This window comes from Poecilia mexicana, unplaced genomic scaffold (genome assembly GCF_051168715.1).
Source record: "Poecilia mexicana isolate PSO_F unplaced genomic scaffold, ASM5116871v1 scaffold_17, whole genome shotgun sequence".
NCBI lineage: Eukaryota > Metazoa > Chordata > Actinopteri > Cyprinodontiformes > Poeciliidae > Poecilia > Poecilia mexicana.
This window is the reverse complement of record NW_028263386.1, coordinates 7,821,882-7,835,699: the sequence shown is the minus strand read 5'-3', so window position 1 is coordinate 7,835,699 and position 13,818 is coordinate 7,821,882. Positions and strand designations below refer to the sequence as shown.

The following is a 13,818-nucleotide window of genomic DNA, read 5'->3' as shown; positions in this document are numbered from 1 at the left end:
TTTCACATTAGATGTGAACTTTTCCTGTGTTCTTGAGAAGCTTAAGAGCAAAATGTTCAGTAAACTTGCATGTTAAATGATTTCTCAAGCAAGCATTTACTATGTTTACCTTTGTCTGTACTTGATATTAAACAATCGTCTGTAATCGAAGGCATTAAATGCGTTGTGAATGCAGCTTTTCAGGACACAATGTATGCGGCGGTCCCATGGCGAGGAGCAACACACAGGACTAGTGTTCATGCTGTTGTGTGGCCCTGTGAAGAGCGCCTGTCACCAGTGACTGAACGTATTCTTCCTCAATTTCTATGGTGCTAAGATGTTCCTCTCACCCCTCCCTTCTTCCCTCCATAGTTCCTGTTTCTTGCGGGCGTTAATGGATGCAAAGGTCGACTGTGCGGCCGTCCTCTGTCAGCTGGTTTCTACGTGACACGGCAAAGCAGAGGCTATGGTTGCTAATTTTGCCCGAGTTCACCTCAGTGCTGTCTTAAATTTTTATTTTTTTATTTTTTTGAAAGTCAGGGTTGGAATGTGGATCTTTTGGCTCAGTGATTCCTTCGCATTGATTTGAGTCAGGCCTGCTGTCTGGATCCGGTAATCTTTATAGGGGTTTTATAGCATCGAAAGTTGAAAAGAGTCAGGTCAGCATGTTGCGTTCACTGACCCTTGGACATTAAAACTCATACTTCTGGCTTCCCTCGAGACTCGAGATTTATTGCTGCCTTCAGTCAACGTTTAATCGCTTTACTGTAGTCGAGTTCTTTGGCTTCTTGAGTCCAAACAAGCCTTGTTTTAATTAATTCCTGTGGGATTAAAGGAAGCAGCTCGTTAGGGAATATGTCTTCAAAAATAATCCCCCATTACAGAACATGAAGCGAGTAAGATGAACCAAATTAAGGTGTGGCATAATCAGATCATGGATTGCAGATGGTCAAAATTGGTCAGATGTAGTTGCTACTCCTGCATCATTTAAAAATAATCCAACCCTTCTGGGTTTTGTCGTGCACGTTGACGTTTTCGGGGATCACCTCGTTCCAAAGTGTTGTTGACGGCTGGAAGTCAGAGGTCCTCCCACCCCGAGGGTAAAAACACGTCCCTATAAATAGAGCTGCGGGAGAAACGGGCCAGCAGCAGAATGACTGGCATGTGTACTACCAACCTCAGCATAGATGTGGAGTGTGAAGCAACACACCGGGGTACAGAAACGAACCCCTCCCTCGCCCCACCAGCTCACCGAGATCTGTCCCGGCTTCTCAAAAACCAGGAGTGAAGGTCTTCTCGCCACATCTGTACCTGTTGGCGTTTCAGAAAAGAAAAACGATGAAAGACGATACTTCAGATTCCTCTAGGTAAACATTCTGCACAGCAAGGTATCCAGTGTATGTAGCATGTTCTTTAATCTTCTCACACTGGAAATAGTGATGATACACAAAGACTAAGTCTATTGTAAACTAATTTTGTAATAAGTTCTAAAAATACTGCAAATGCTTTTTGTGTGGAACATGTCTGGCTTTAAAACGACCCAAAAATAGACAATGTTCTGGAAAAGGCTGGAATTTTATTTTTGGGGTTTTCCTAAGAAAAAAGAGAAGAAGCTATTTAAAAATATTTGTATTTCCTGATTTTTATTCACTATTTAATTCTCAAAAAGTTATCCGTCCATTCATCCATCCATTTATTTATCTGTCCGTTCATATGTCCTTCTGTCCTCTTTTTCTCTTTATCTCTCTCTTCATAAATGATTGAAAGACAAGTCCATATTTTCATTTTATTTAATTTGCTCTGAAGTAATTCATTTGTACTCATGAGTGAATTAGAGGAGAAGTACTTAATTACTGGTCACAAATCTAAATTGGTGAATGTTCCCTTAATGATCTCTGATCTCAGTGATCTGCACGTATTCACAAAAAGCTTCAAAATATCTGCTTTCATGCACTGTTTTGTGCTTAATCCAAATCAAATAAGGTTTGGCATCCATAATATGCTCAAATTGTCATCGTTTTCCAAACATACAGAGAGTTTTACATGGAGAAGAAATGGTTAAACTGGTATAATCAATCTCTCTAGTATTTAGGTAAATGCATCCATTTAGAGCCAACCATTTTAGTTCAGTTTTGTAACATTTTAGATGCTATATAAACTGCTAGAGGATTAATAGATGGGGTAACATACTGGTTTCTAGCTTTTAAAAGTCTGACAGGAGACATTTGTCTTGTGTTAGCTTAGAAAGTGCTAGCTAACATCCTAATGCAGCTAATGGCATTCTATAAATTTCTGTTAGCATGCTAACTACTGCTAGATAGGACGCTATAGCTAACAGTATCTGCTTGCTAGGATACCATAGCAGTTAGCTAGGATAGCATGATTTACATTTTGGCTAATTTTATTAAATCAACAAATACTATCGTATAACTTAATTTGTAGCATGTTAGCTAATGATAGTTGACATAAAAAGGACATGACTGTATCATGAGCTGTGTTTAACATAGCAGATAGTGTTACTAGGTTATTAGCGGTAATAGAAGGCTAATGCCTAAACTTAAGTTAAATGGGATGGGTAAAGTTTGCTATCGGTAGCAACATGCTAGTACTAGCATTATTACCAATATAGATTCAAGATTCCTAATTGAATTTAAAGCCTATAGCTTCTGTGTTTTGGCCCTATTTAAGCAAGAAAACCTTTGTGCAAACCAAATGGCAGGCATCATCAAAAACACACTTTAAAAATGTCTGTTTGGTCTTTTTCTCTGCTGTCAGCCAATATTTAGGCATCCCTGCATTTGCATCAGAGGGAAGATCATCTGCGGAAAGGCCTGTAAAGAGGCACTTTATCATTTCATAAACTGTCGACTGACTCAGGGTTTTCTCCTGTACTCTGCTTTTCCCCTCCACTGCAGTGTGATTTACCATGACAACTGAATCGGGCGCAGACTCTGAGGCCAAACAGCCGCAGGCGAAGAAGGAGGCAGAGAAGGGGAAAAGTAAAGCAGCGGCGGACCCTGCCTCGCCCCAGAACCAGCCGGAGCAGCTCCCAGCTGCAGTTGGACACAGCACCCCAGCCAGGAAAGAAAAGGTCAGCCTCCTCATGTTCTGCTCGTCCTTGGAACGCACTCCGACATGAAAACACACAAAGCGAAGGTTTAACCTGTGAATATATCAATAAACAGCTTTCATGTTCTAGATAAACCATGTTAGTCCATTTAAAGAAAGGAAACATTTCACAACATGATTGCTCCAGAATGAATCGGCTCTTTGTGAGGAAAATGGAAATTGCGGTGACGGCATGATTTCAGTGTCCTCCTCTATTGTTACGACCCGCGAATCCGATGGAGCCAACTCTTCTTTTAGCTGCTGCGCCATTCATTTATTTCTCCAAGAAATAAACGTGTGATTTGGCTACAACTTGCAACATTTGGATATTTCTTATTTGTGAACTGGATTCCAAAAGGTTGACACTGACTGTGGGATCAGTGACTAAACGGAGCCACTGAAGTTGCACTTTGGCAGTCAAAGCTCAACTTGGTTTTAGACCGAATAATTGTTCTTAAAATTACTAAGTACGTCTGAATAAGTAAAACCATGTAAGCTTCCCTTTATTTTTAAGGACGATTCATGACTTTTCATCTTCTTCACATTAAAATCCCCCTCTTCTACAAAAATCCACTGGCCAGGCTTTATTTTAGTTTCAGAAAATTATCTTTTGTTAGGAAAAATAATTTCTAATCACTGACTCTTGACAGTATAATATTTAAAAAGTGTTATTCTGTGGATTCCCTGCAGGATCTCGAAATCTACTTTAAAAAGTTGACAAAAGGAGCTTAAACATATTCTTTTAGGAGCTAAGTCTCTGGACACATTAGATATTACCATTGTAAACTGTCAAATACTGCAACGCATTAAGCTTTTACACATCACTATTTTGAAAATTGCATCGTTTAGGTGTTAAAAAAAACAAAAAACAATTGAGTATGACGTGATGATGATGATGGTTATATCCTCCTTTTTTTCTTTTTTTATCTCGTAATGAGTCGTGCCACAAACTGTGGCTAAATACAGCAAAGTTTGCAGAAGAAAAATTGTGTTTTCATTGCTGGGGTTAAACTAAAAACATTTTATGTACTTCGAAAATGGAAATTAATAAGCCTAAAAAGTTAAATGGCTGTAAATCTTAGAGTAAATGAAAAATATTACAGTTTATTTGTTATTGTGCAGGTAAAAGAGAAATAACTCTCAATAATATTTTTTTTTATTGGGGGGAAAAATAAAATTTGGCCCCTGAGTAATTTTAACTTTGGGGTTTTGATCATTTGTACAAAACGTTTGGACACCACTGATGTAAATGTTCTAGTCTGACTAGTATTTGTCCTTCAATCATGCTCTGATTTGTTGCCCTTCGACATGCCTGATTAGAAAATGCCATGTGTCTGAGTCGGTTTAACACGTTTTTTTTCTCCATTAATATTCACAGCAGACAAAACTGAACCAGTTTTATTTCCTCTTCCTGGTAACGACCTCCTCCTCATCCTCCTTTTTAATCTGCGCTCTGAAATGTTCAGGGCTGCACTAAGCAGCCACTGATGGATGATGCACTGTGGTGTAAACTGTCAGAACCGAGCCGGAGGAAAGTCCCAGCGCCGCGGCGCGACGCCGTCTGTCATCCCTGTGAAACGCGCTCCGGCCGAGGGCGCGTATGCCCCAGGAAGTGGCTCCAGCAACAGCTATCTGCTGCGATTTCATTCGTCTGCAGCACCTCTGCTCATCAGACATTACTCAACAGCATCTGTAAAACAGTCTTAGATATTTATAAGCCTTCTGCAATAAACTACCAATTAATTCATCGCAAGATAAAAAAATTAAAATGTGTTTCATCATTTCAATTCTGATCATTTTTAAGGGCAGTTTTGTTTACAGACACTTCATAATCCATTTTATTTATGGTTTCAGTTTTGGTTATTTTGGATATTTAAAATAAAGTCCATTTCCTGTATCAAGGGTTCTTTACAAAATCAAAGTTTGTTGGCTTTTGAAATGGTGGACTAAATTATTATGACATTTTGAATATATTACTTGAAAATGGTCTCAAAACAACTAAATTATTGTTTATTGCAGGAGCTTCTTGGATAATTTGTTGTCAAGCAAAATTTGTTATTGTGACAAGTCTAACTATTTATGTGAAACTTTCACATTGTTGTTGTGTCCAAGTAATATCCTGCTGTGTTTGGGCTCTGCCTGGACAGTCTGTCCACTTGAGTTTCAGTGAAAACTCAGAGCAAGCTGATTGATATAAGCTGAGATGTGAGATAAGAAATGAATAATCCTCTCTAAAGCTTGTTTTTCAGGATAAATTCAGTTAGAAAGGGCCTTGTGTTCGGGCAAGTGGAAAAGTGGATTTTCTCTTTTTAAAAAACGGTGGTACACCTCAAGCTCCTCTCTGTGGGACCTCATTAAATTTCCGGCATGGTCCCAGTTATTATTTATAGCTTCAGGAATGTGACACAAATTGTTTTCGTTTTATTCTTTCCTCAAAGATAACTTGAAGTGACAATCCAGGCGAGGACATTCACACAATAAAATGGCAACAGAAGAGTTTTTATCTGGTCTTTCGAAGCGTTTTAATCGGAGTGCAACAACTCCTCACAGTTTTAAGATGTGAGAGGAAATTGTAATTTAGTACTAGATTAGATATGTGGCAACAATTTAAAGGAATGATTCGCTTTTTAGAGTTAGATACCGCCGGCAGACCATCTGCTGTTACTGCGACATGAAAGAGAGACGGAAAAACTTGGAAAGTATTGGGAGCAAATTATGCTTCAGTGGCTATTTTCTAGGAAACAGACACTCCTAAGCACACAAGCATTGTGCTTGGAATACATTTTATAGAAAAGATGAGAATTAATTTTCTGTTTCTGACATCAATAGCACATAGAAGCATTGGACCAGGAATACTACTAATGGGAAAGAAAAAACAGTAGTAATACTTATGGATTTATAAAAGTTTTGCACTTGTTCTACCAGGAGCAGCAGGAGGAGGACCAGGAATCCCACAGGTCGTCCACAAGTCGTCTGTCCAGGTCTCCCCTGAGGGGCGTGAAGAAGGTGAAGATGATGCAGTGCAAGATCGCTCTTCTGGACGGCTCCGACTACTCCGTCAACGTCGAGGTCAGTCTTTGCAGGCGGCAGAGGTGAAATGTTTTCAGCAATGTGGTTTACGGCCGTTGTAAAAGATAAAAGAGAGGTTTTGTTTTCATTAACCTTCCAGCGGTTTTAAGAAATGGGATAATTTCTCACAAGTTTTTTACGCTGTGCGCAGTCCAGCGGGCTTGAACTGACCCCTCTTGTGCTTTTATAAATTTTTATTTTTTTAAAAAAAAATTTCTTGAGTGTGGTTTCGGGGATTGACGGTCTGACGGGATAACGCTACGACTTTGTTCTACCCAAATATGAAATTTCATGACATTTAGCAGGACAGGTTTTGCAGCCAAATGCATGAAGGACGCTGATTTATAGTATCTGATTTTATAGATTTGCACATTTACATTTGTCTTGTCTGGGGGGAAAAAGCTCCTCATGGGGCACATCAGCACATCAGAGCGGCTGTGAAGAAGACAGAAATGATAAACGTCTGTCTTTTTGTCTTAAATAAGAAGCTTTAAATGAGACAAACTGACCTCAAAGTTGTATTGATTCAACTTAAGCCTGAAACAAAAAAAAGCTTTATCCTTTTAAATGTGTGAATTTGAGCTTCACAACATCATAACCTCTTTCTGCCTGTAAAGTTAATCTTTCTCTTGAATCCTCACAGTATCTGGAATAAATAAGACCTTTGTGTGGCATTTCACTAACGCTGCTTCCCTTTGAGCTTTTCTCCACGTTTGGAGACAGAAAACCTTCTCGGATGTGTCCAGGCTGAACAGGAGCTCAGACCTTCCTCTGCAAACCTTTTTATTTAGCAGATTCCTCCTCAGCAGGGGGTCGGATGCCGAGGTTAGCCGACTGTTCCTGTTGCGGCGCTGAGAAACTTTGTTGTGATGTCCCACCACAGTAAAATAGTTGGAAGGATTGCTTATTTATCTTTGCACCTTTGAGACGGATGCTGCATTTTAATTTGTTGTAGGAATTTCCTGTGGTTTAATTTTCAGTTTAAAGGTAGAATACATTTTTATCCATTTTGCCTTTCATCCATACGAAAACTCTGTTTTTTGTCTCTAAAAACTAAACCAACGAAAGTGGAGATTTGATAAAACTCAATATTTTGTGTGTACATGGGGAAAATGGAGATTTGGGGTTCCGCACATTACAATCTGTGCCAATCTATCTACATCACATGTGTCAAACTCGAGGCCCGTGGACCATATCCGGCCCACCATATTGTTCTATGTGGCCCTCTAGATTCTAGACTAAACACTAAATCTGATAAATATTATGTTATCAATCAAATCAATGTAGTTTTTATCTGTTTACTGCCAAATTATATCAGTCAGTCCCAACAGTTTCTTGAGAATTAAAATTTATTACTTGTACTAAACAGCTGCCTCAGCTTTAACTGATGTCAGATTATTGTCCATGATCTATGCAGCAAGTAATAAAAAGTTGCATTTTTTGCAAATATTTCCCGATTAGTACCACAAACACTTTGATTTTTATTGCAAAGAATCACGAAATCCTGGAGGAACTGAAAAGATGTTCAATAATATAATTTAATTTTAAGAATTTATTGATATTTTGTGAACAGGTTTTATTAATACATTTTGGCACCACTGGCCCTTTAAGAGCATTCATGATCTTGATGAGTTTGTCGCCCCTGATCCACAGAGTTGCTTTAACATGATTCCTGATTGACATTGTTTTGTGTTTTAATAATGTTATATTTTAATACACCATTTAAAAGCAGTCCCACCCGTATGTCTGTCCACACAAACGAACCTCCTGGTGCCATGTTCAAGTCCTAGCTGGAAGTTGTTTGTTTTGAAGCAATCTGATTGGCTGACATAGGTTTTAGCTTTGTGCTACACTGCCCCCTACGGGACTGGCATGTTTAAAACAACAGGGGCGGATTTGAATGGATTCATGTGGATGAAAACTTTTCTGAAACCAATACTGCGTTTACGATATATTATTTTTTAAATGATGTGGGCCTGACAGGAGAAGACGTGAGGCTAGAATACTAACATGCATTACATTTTTTATTGTGTTTTTTTTTCTCTCTTTTTCTTGTTTTTTTTTTAATTGTGAAGATGTTATTGTGTGTAGTCATCTTCATTGAATCATCGTCCCAGTTCAGTTTAAACCCAGCAGAGATGAGACAGGACCAGTCCAGCTGAGGTCGGAAAACTAATTACCAGAGAGGCTTCCTCCTCCCAGCCTCCATCCCCCATCTGAGACTGGTCCGGGACGTCAAGTCTTGACACTTTTATCCCCCTGACCTTGTAGTTTTCCAGCTCAGCTCAGCTGGCCCCTGTGGGAAGCAGCCCAGGCTAATCGTTTCCTATCATTCGCTGCGACACGGAGCTGCTGAAGCTCCCACAGCTGCACTTCTCACTCTGTTAGGTTGTGATAGAGGGAAAATGAAATCCCCGGCATCTCCCAGATGATGATATTAAATTTGTGAAGGTCTTCTTACCTTCAGACTTTTCTTTCTGTGCTTACTGGATAGTATGTGGCTGTACAGGATGAAAGTATCCTCACAATTCTCTCTATTTTTAACCAATATTAGTCAAGCGTCTTAAATTTATGATGTGGTGCAGCTGAGAAATCTAAAACTATATTTGCTGACTTTCTGTTTGTGCAACGACTTGTGCAGAAAGTGGCCTTCAGATGATATGGGTTATGAAAATGGTATTTTGTTTTCCAAATAAGTGTCTGACTGTGCAGTCTCACTTCTCCTACAAGATCACTGTGAGTCTGTTCCTGTTTACGTTCTATGTTTAGACACAGTTGATCAAGATCAATGTTCCTCATCTGATTTGAGGTCAGTTTACCTTCCAGATTCTTTTGTTTTCCCCTGGCGCAGACATCCAGACAGTTCACCTCTTGCTTACTCTGGTTACTGGGTCCTTATCTTTTCCATAGCTGCTTGACTGATCCGAGAGGTTTTGTACATCACAGCGTTTTTTTGTTTGCGTGTCTGTAAAGCCAGCTTCAATATGTATAATTATAATACATAATTATATGTTTGAGTAAAATTAACTTTGTTCTTTTATTCTATGAACTGCTGACAACATGCCTCCGATATTCAAAGCAAAAATGTAGTATTTATTTGCAGAAAATGAGAAATGGTCAAAAAACAATGTGCTTTCAAATAATGCACAGAAAACAAGTTTGTATTGATTTAGAAACGACAATCAGGAAGAGTTCAGCAATCAATATTTGGTGGAAAAACCAGGAGGTTTTCAATAGGGTTCAGTGAAGTGGGCTATTATTTGTTTTACAGAGCTGTATGTGCAATTTGGAGGTGTGGGTGCTTCTGCATGTGTAAAGACAAAAAATGTTCTCAAAATTTAAGTGTAGATGTTTTGATCACATAAATGAGACGTCACTCGTCTCGTCAGTGTTTAAAAAGAAAAGTAAACGGCAATCAAACACATCAAAGGGGAAGCGTTATACAGAATCACCTTTTGCTCGTTTTCATGCTTTTATTTATGTCTCAGCTTCTTCTAAAAACAACCCAACCACTTTAAAAAACACTCAGCATTTTTTGGCTAAAAGTTACTGATTTTTGGTGTCTGGAAAATGAGCAGTTTCAAAAACTTCCTGATTGTTGAGCCTCACTGAGCAGCTTATTTGGATTTAAAGTGACAGGATGCCCTAAAACATCTCAGACTAGGAAGAACTGAGCAAACTAAAATCTCATCAAGGATGATTTTGTGCCAAAATGTAGTGAACATGTTTTGTATCGCTTATAGGCCTGTCCTAACCCGTTCAAAGAACCATAATAGGTCACCTTTAAATAAGTTGCATTGCCCTCAAAATCTGGATGAAACTGTATTTTTTATTTCAAGGATATATATGAATTGATACAAGTTTAAAACAAGGTTTTGGTTTTCTTCTCACAGAAACGAGCCAAAGGCCAAGTGCTCTTTGATAAGGTGTGTGAACACCTGAACCTGCTGGAGAAGGACTACTTTGGCATCACATACAGAGACGTAGAGAGTCAGAAGGTAATCTGAAAACAATTAACTTGTGATTCCCTCCTTCCACCCGTATGAAACTATAAAGTTGTTCACAAGCTGTAACATATTAATTCAAGCCGAAGTACAGTAACTCTTCCTAGATTAGATTTTGAAAGTAAGTCAGTGAGACACACTGGTTAAGATCTCCTACTTTTAAGAAGTACGTCTCTATGTAATTTGTGTAGAAACTGGTTGTGACTTTTTTCTTATGTGGTTTTGCAGAACTGGTTGGACCCTTCCAAAGAGCTTAAGAAGCAGATCCGGAGTACGTCCAAATCCCAGTGACTAACCTGTTGTACCACTAACCTGCTAAATCCTAACTGTGGTTTATCTCTCACTCTTTCTGCGTCGCAGACGGACCCTGGAACTTTTCTTTTAACGTCAAGTTTTACCCGCCGGACCCGTCGCAACTGAGAGAGGACTTAACAAGGTGAGTCAGCTGCTGATTTACAAAGGTCATGTATCATGTTTTCTAATTACTACTGATTTCTAGGACTAATTATTCTGCTGTTAGGAAGAGAATTTAAGTGACTACCACAGTCCATGGTGCAGTTAATTAAAAGTAATTAATACTGTTCTGGAGCTTGAGCTAAACCGAGTACGACATGAGAATACCGCTGTGGATTGAAACCTGCTTGTCTTTAATTCCTCCCAGGTACTACCTGTGCTTGCAGCTGAGGGATGACGTTGTTTCGGGTCGCCTGCCTTGTTCCTTTGCCACCCACACGCTGCTGGGCTCCTACACGGTGCAGTCTGAACTCGGAGACTACGACCTGGACGAGCTGGGCAGCGACTACATCAGCGAAATCCGCTTCGCGCCCAACCAGACCAAAGAGCTGGAGGAGAAGGTCATGGAGCTCCACAAGACCTACAAGTTGGTGTCTGACTCTTTAGCCGTGGTTTTGTTATGCTTTATTAATGAAAGCATTTATTGATTAAGTCAGTAATCAAACTTTTCGCCATTTGGGCCAATATTGCCAAGTGGAGAGCACTCGATGGCCATGTTTTGTTTTTTAAATTAAAGACTTATTTCTTAAGACATTTGTTGTTTTCATCTCTTCAGTAATATACTGCATATTATCTATGCATCTGCTATTATCATACAGCAAAATAGTTTAATTTGGAATCTGTAAATCATTGTTCATCCAATTTATCCTCTTGCACAGTTGCTGTTTTAAATGACATAAAGACATATTCCAAAGCTTTTTTTTCCTTTTTTTGCAGCAAACATGTAGCGTTTGCTGGTTTTAGCAAAGCGTAATCAATGAAAACGGGAATATTAACACAGGAAAATACTTTGTCCTGAATCTAAGTTATTAAGTGCTTAAGAAGATTTTATTTGTCTGTAAAACTCTCAAATTAATCCCAAATTCGCTCCATTCTTGAATTATGGACGAGAGACTAAATAAAATTATCCAGATGGCCACAAACGGTCCCCGGGCCACACTTTGGACATCACTGGTCTAAGTACAAAAAAAATACACTTAATACATTGAAAGGAGTAACTTAAACTTAATGTATTTCTTTGGAAATGACCCACAGAGGACAGGATTTATAATCCAGTTTCCTGAGATTTATTTGTGATTTAGTTTTTAACAGCATGAAGCCTTTACACATTAGATAATACAAAATACATTTTAGAAAGGATAGAGTATTTAGCAATGATCTTTGTGTTTTTTTTCTTGCTCTCTCGATTTTCACTGGATTATAATGAGTTGTGTGTAATTCTCTCTTAGAAAGAGCTTAGAAAGGAGTTGAATAATAATAATAATAATCATCTTACATGTGCATCGTCTTAAAACAATTTATTTATAAAAAAAAAGTTGTAAATAGATTAGTAACAGTGATGTAATTCAAATGTTTGTCAGTTTTAAGAGGTGAAGCTTTCCATAAGACAAAAAAACTAATTTGCTGCACAAATGCAGCATAAAATAGAGTCTCTGATCGGATTTTAAATGTAGATGCACTGATTGTTTTTCCGTTTTGATTCACGAAGATATTTCGGTAGCTAGTATTTGTCTTATGTTTTTGCTGCAGGGGGATGACACCAGCTGAAGCCGAAATCCACTTCCTGGAAAATGCCAAAAAGCTGTCGATGTACGGGGTCGACCTCCATCACGCTAAGGTAACGAGCCGACAGAGTGGTAACTCCTGATTTATTATTCCTTCTGTTACTTTATCACTCAACACGAAAACCAATGCAACGGCCCACTGGTGAATTAATAATGAACTCAAACAGCACCTGCTCTGGTATTTTAATTTTAAAACACATAAAAAGTAACTGTTATAAAAAGTTATTGTCATCCAGATAAATACTTTTCTGGGTTTTGTTTGTGTAGGAAAAGAATCAGCAGCTACGATCTTAATTTTCATGAGAAATTTGTACTTTTTGTTGTTTGTTTCTAATGGCAGGTTGCTTATCCAGAACTAGCATTTCATTTAGGTAATTTATTTCTAAAATTTGAGACTTTAAAAAAAAAAGTACAAACTATATTAGTTTACCTGTCAGGACTCCAGAGATCAAGCAGCTAAATTGAAAGGAACTTATTTTTCTTGAATATGAATAAATAGCGTGATAAATCAAATATTGATCCAAATATTGATTCTGTTAATATTGATTCCAGCTGCCCCTTCTTTGCCCCTTCTCTGGTCATTACATGACTCGCTCTCTCACCACCTGCTGATCACATGGTCATCAACATAACATGTTTTATTAGCATGTTCTTCCTCATGGGTCACAACCATTTGCCTGTTTTTTTCCAGCCGTTTTTAGAGAATCGGTCACATATCGGCACCGCTCCCACTTTTGGTGTTGCTCTTGTTCTGGCGCTATAAGTGAAGATGCTATGATGGCAGGCTGGAAAATTACATTTTTATCTTTTTATATACATTATTGAAGTATTTATTGTCTCTGTTGGTTTGTTTGTGGGGGATTATTGAGTTTTTCTCTAAATTTGATTCATTGCAGTCTTATCTGTCCATCCTTCTCTACATTCATCTGACTCGATGCAGCTACAGAGAAACTCTAGACGTGCTCCTGCTGACAATGTATTTATGCACAGCTTTTTGGTGCAGTAGAAAGAAAATACAAGCATGTTTTTCTTTTCTTTATTTTGCTTGTTTTGGTATGATTTTAGAATTGGGCTTAAAATCTTAATCATCTCCTGATGAAAACGTCTAGAAAAAGTTTCTCTCCCCCTTCATAAACTGAGACACTTTCTTTGAACGTCATAAAATGTAATGACTAGTGATTCAGCTGCTCTTTGTGTAGCTTTTCCCTGAATCCAAAGCTGTCTGGGAAAACTGCAGCAGCCAATACAGTCTCTTTAGCAACATTTGTAAACGACAAAAAAAAAAAAACACTAAAGTTAGTGTGGAAAACTTCTGCTTACTTAAAAAAATGTACATAGACTATATTCCAGTTACACAAGATGTACGCATATAACTAGGGAGTTTTTTTTATTGTATTTTATTTTATTGTTCGTTTGAGTGACTTAAAATCCCAGTAAGCCAACAGCTGATATCAGGAGACAATAACTTTCAAAATAACAAATTTTACTGGGTGATGAAGCGTCCAGAAAACGTATTGCAATAAATGATAATATTGTTGTTTTGAGACTATTTTAAAGTAATAACAATGGCTTAATAATGC

At 38.2% G+C, this 13,818-nt stretch overlaps 1 protein-coding gene across 1 annotated transcript in view; it reads left to right on the top strand.

Moving 5' to 3' along the window:
- Positions 1-986: 986 nt before the first annotated feature.
- The window catches only part of epb41l3b (erythrocyte membrane protein band 4.1-like 3b), a 41,074-nt gene continuing 28,242 nt past the window's right edge, over positions 987-13,818 (top strand). Inside the window, exons 1-8 of the mRNA XM_088014732.1 lie at positions 987-1,346; positions 2,895-3,070; positions 6,013-6,156; positions 10,050-10,154; positions 10,389-10,431; positions 10,521-10,596; positions 10,822-11,040; positions 12,204-12,291. Of these exons, the coding sequence (XP_087870858.1) occupies positions 2,906-3,070; positions 6,013-6,156; positions 10,050-10,154; positions 10,389-10,431; positions 10,521-10,596; positions 10,822-11,040; positions 12,204-12,291 (840 nt within the window). The 5' untranslated portion in view covers positions 987-1,346; positions 2,895-2,905. The remainder of the gene's footprint in view (positions 1,347-2,894; positions 3,071-6,012; positions 6,157-10,049; positions 10,155-10,388; positions 10,432-10,520; positions 10,597-10,821; positions 11,041-12,203; positions 12,292-13,818) is intronic.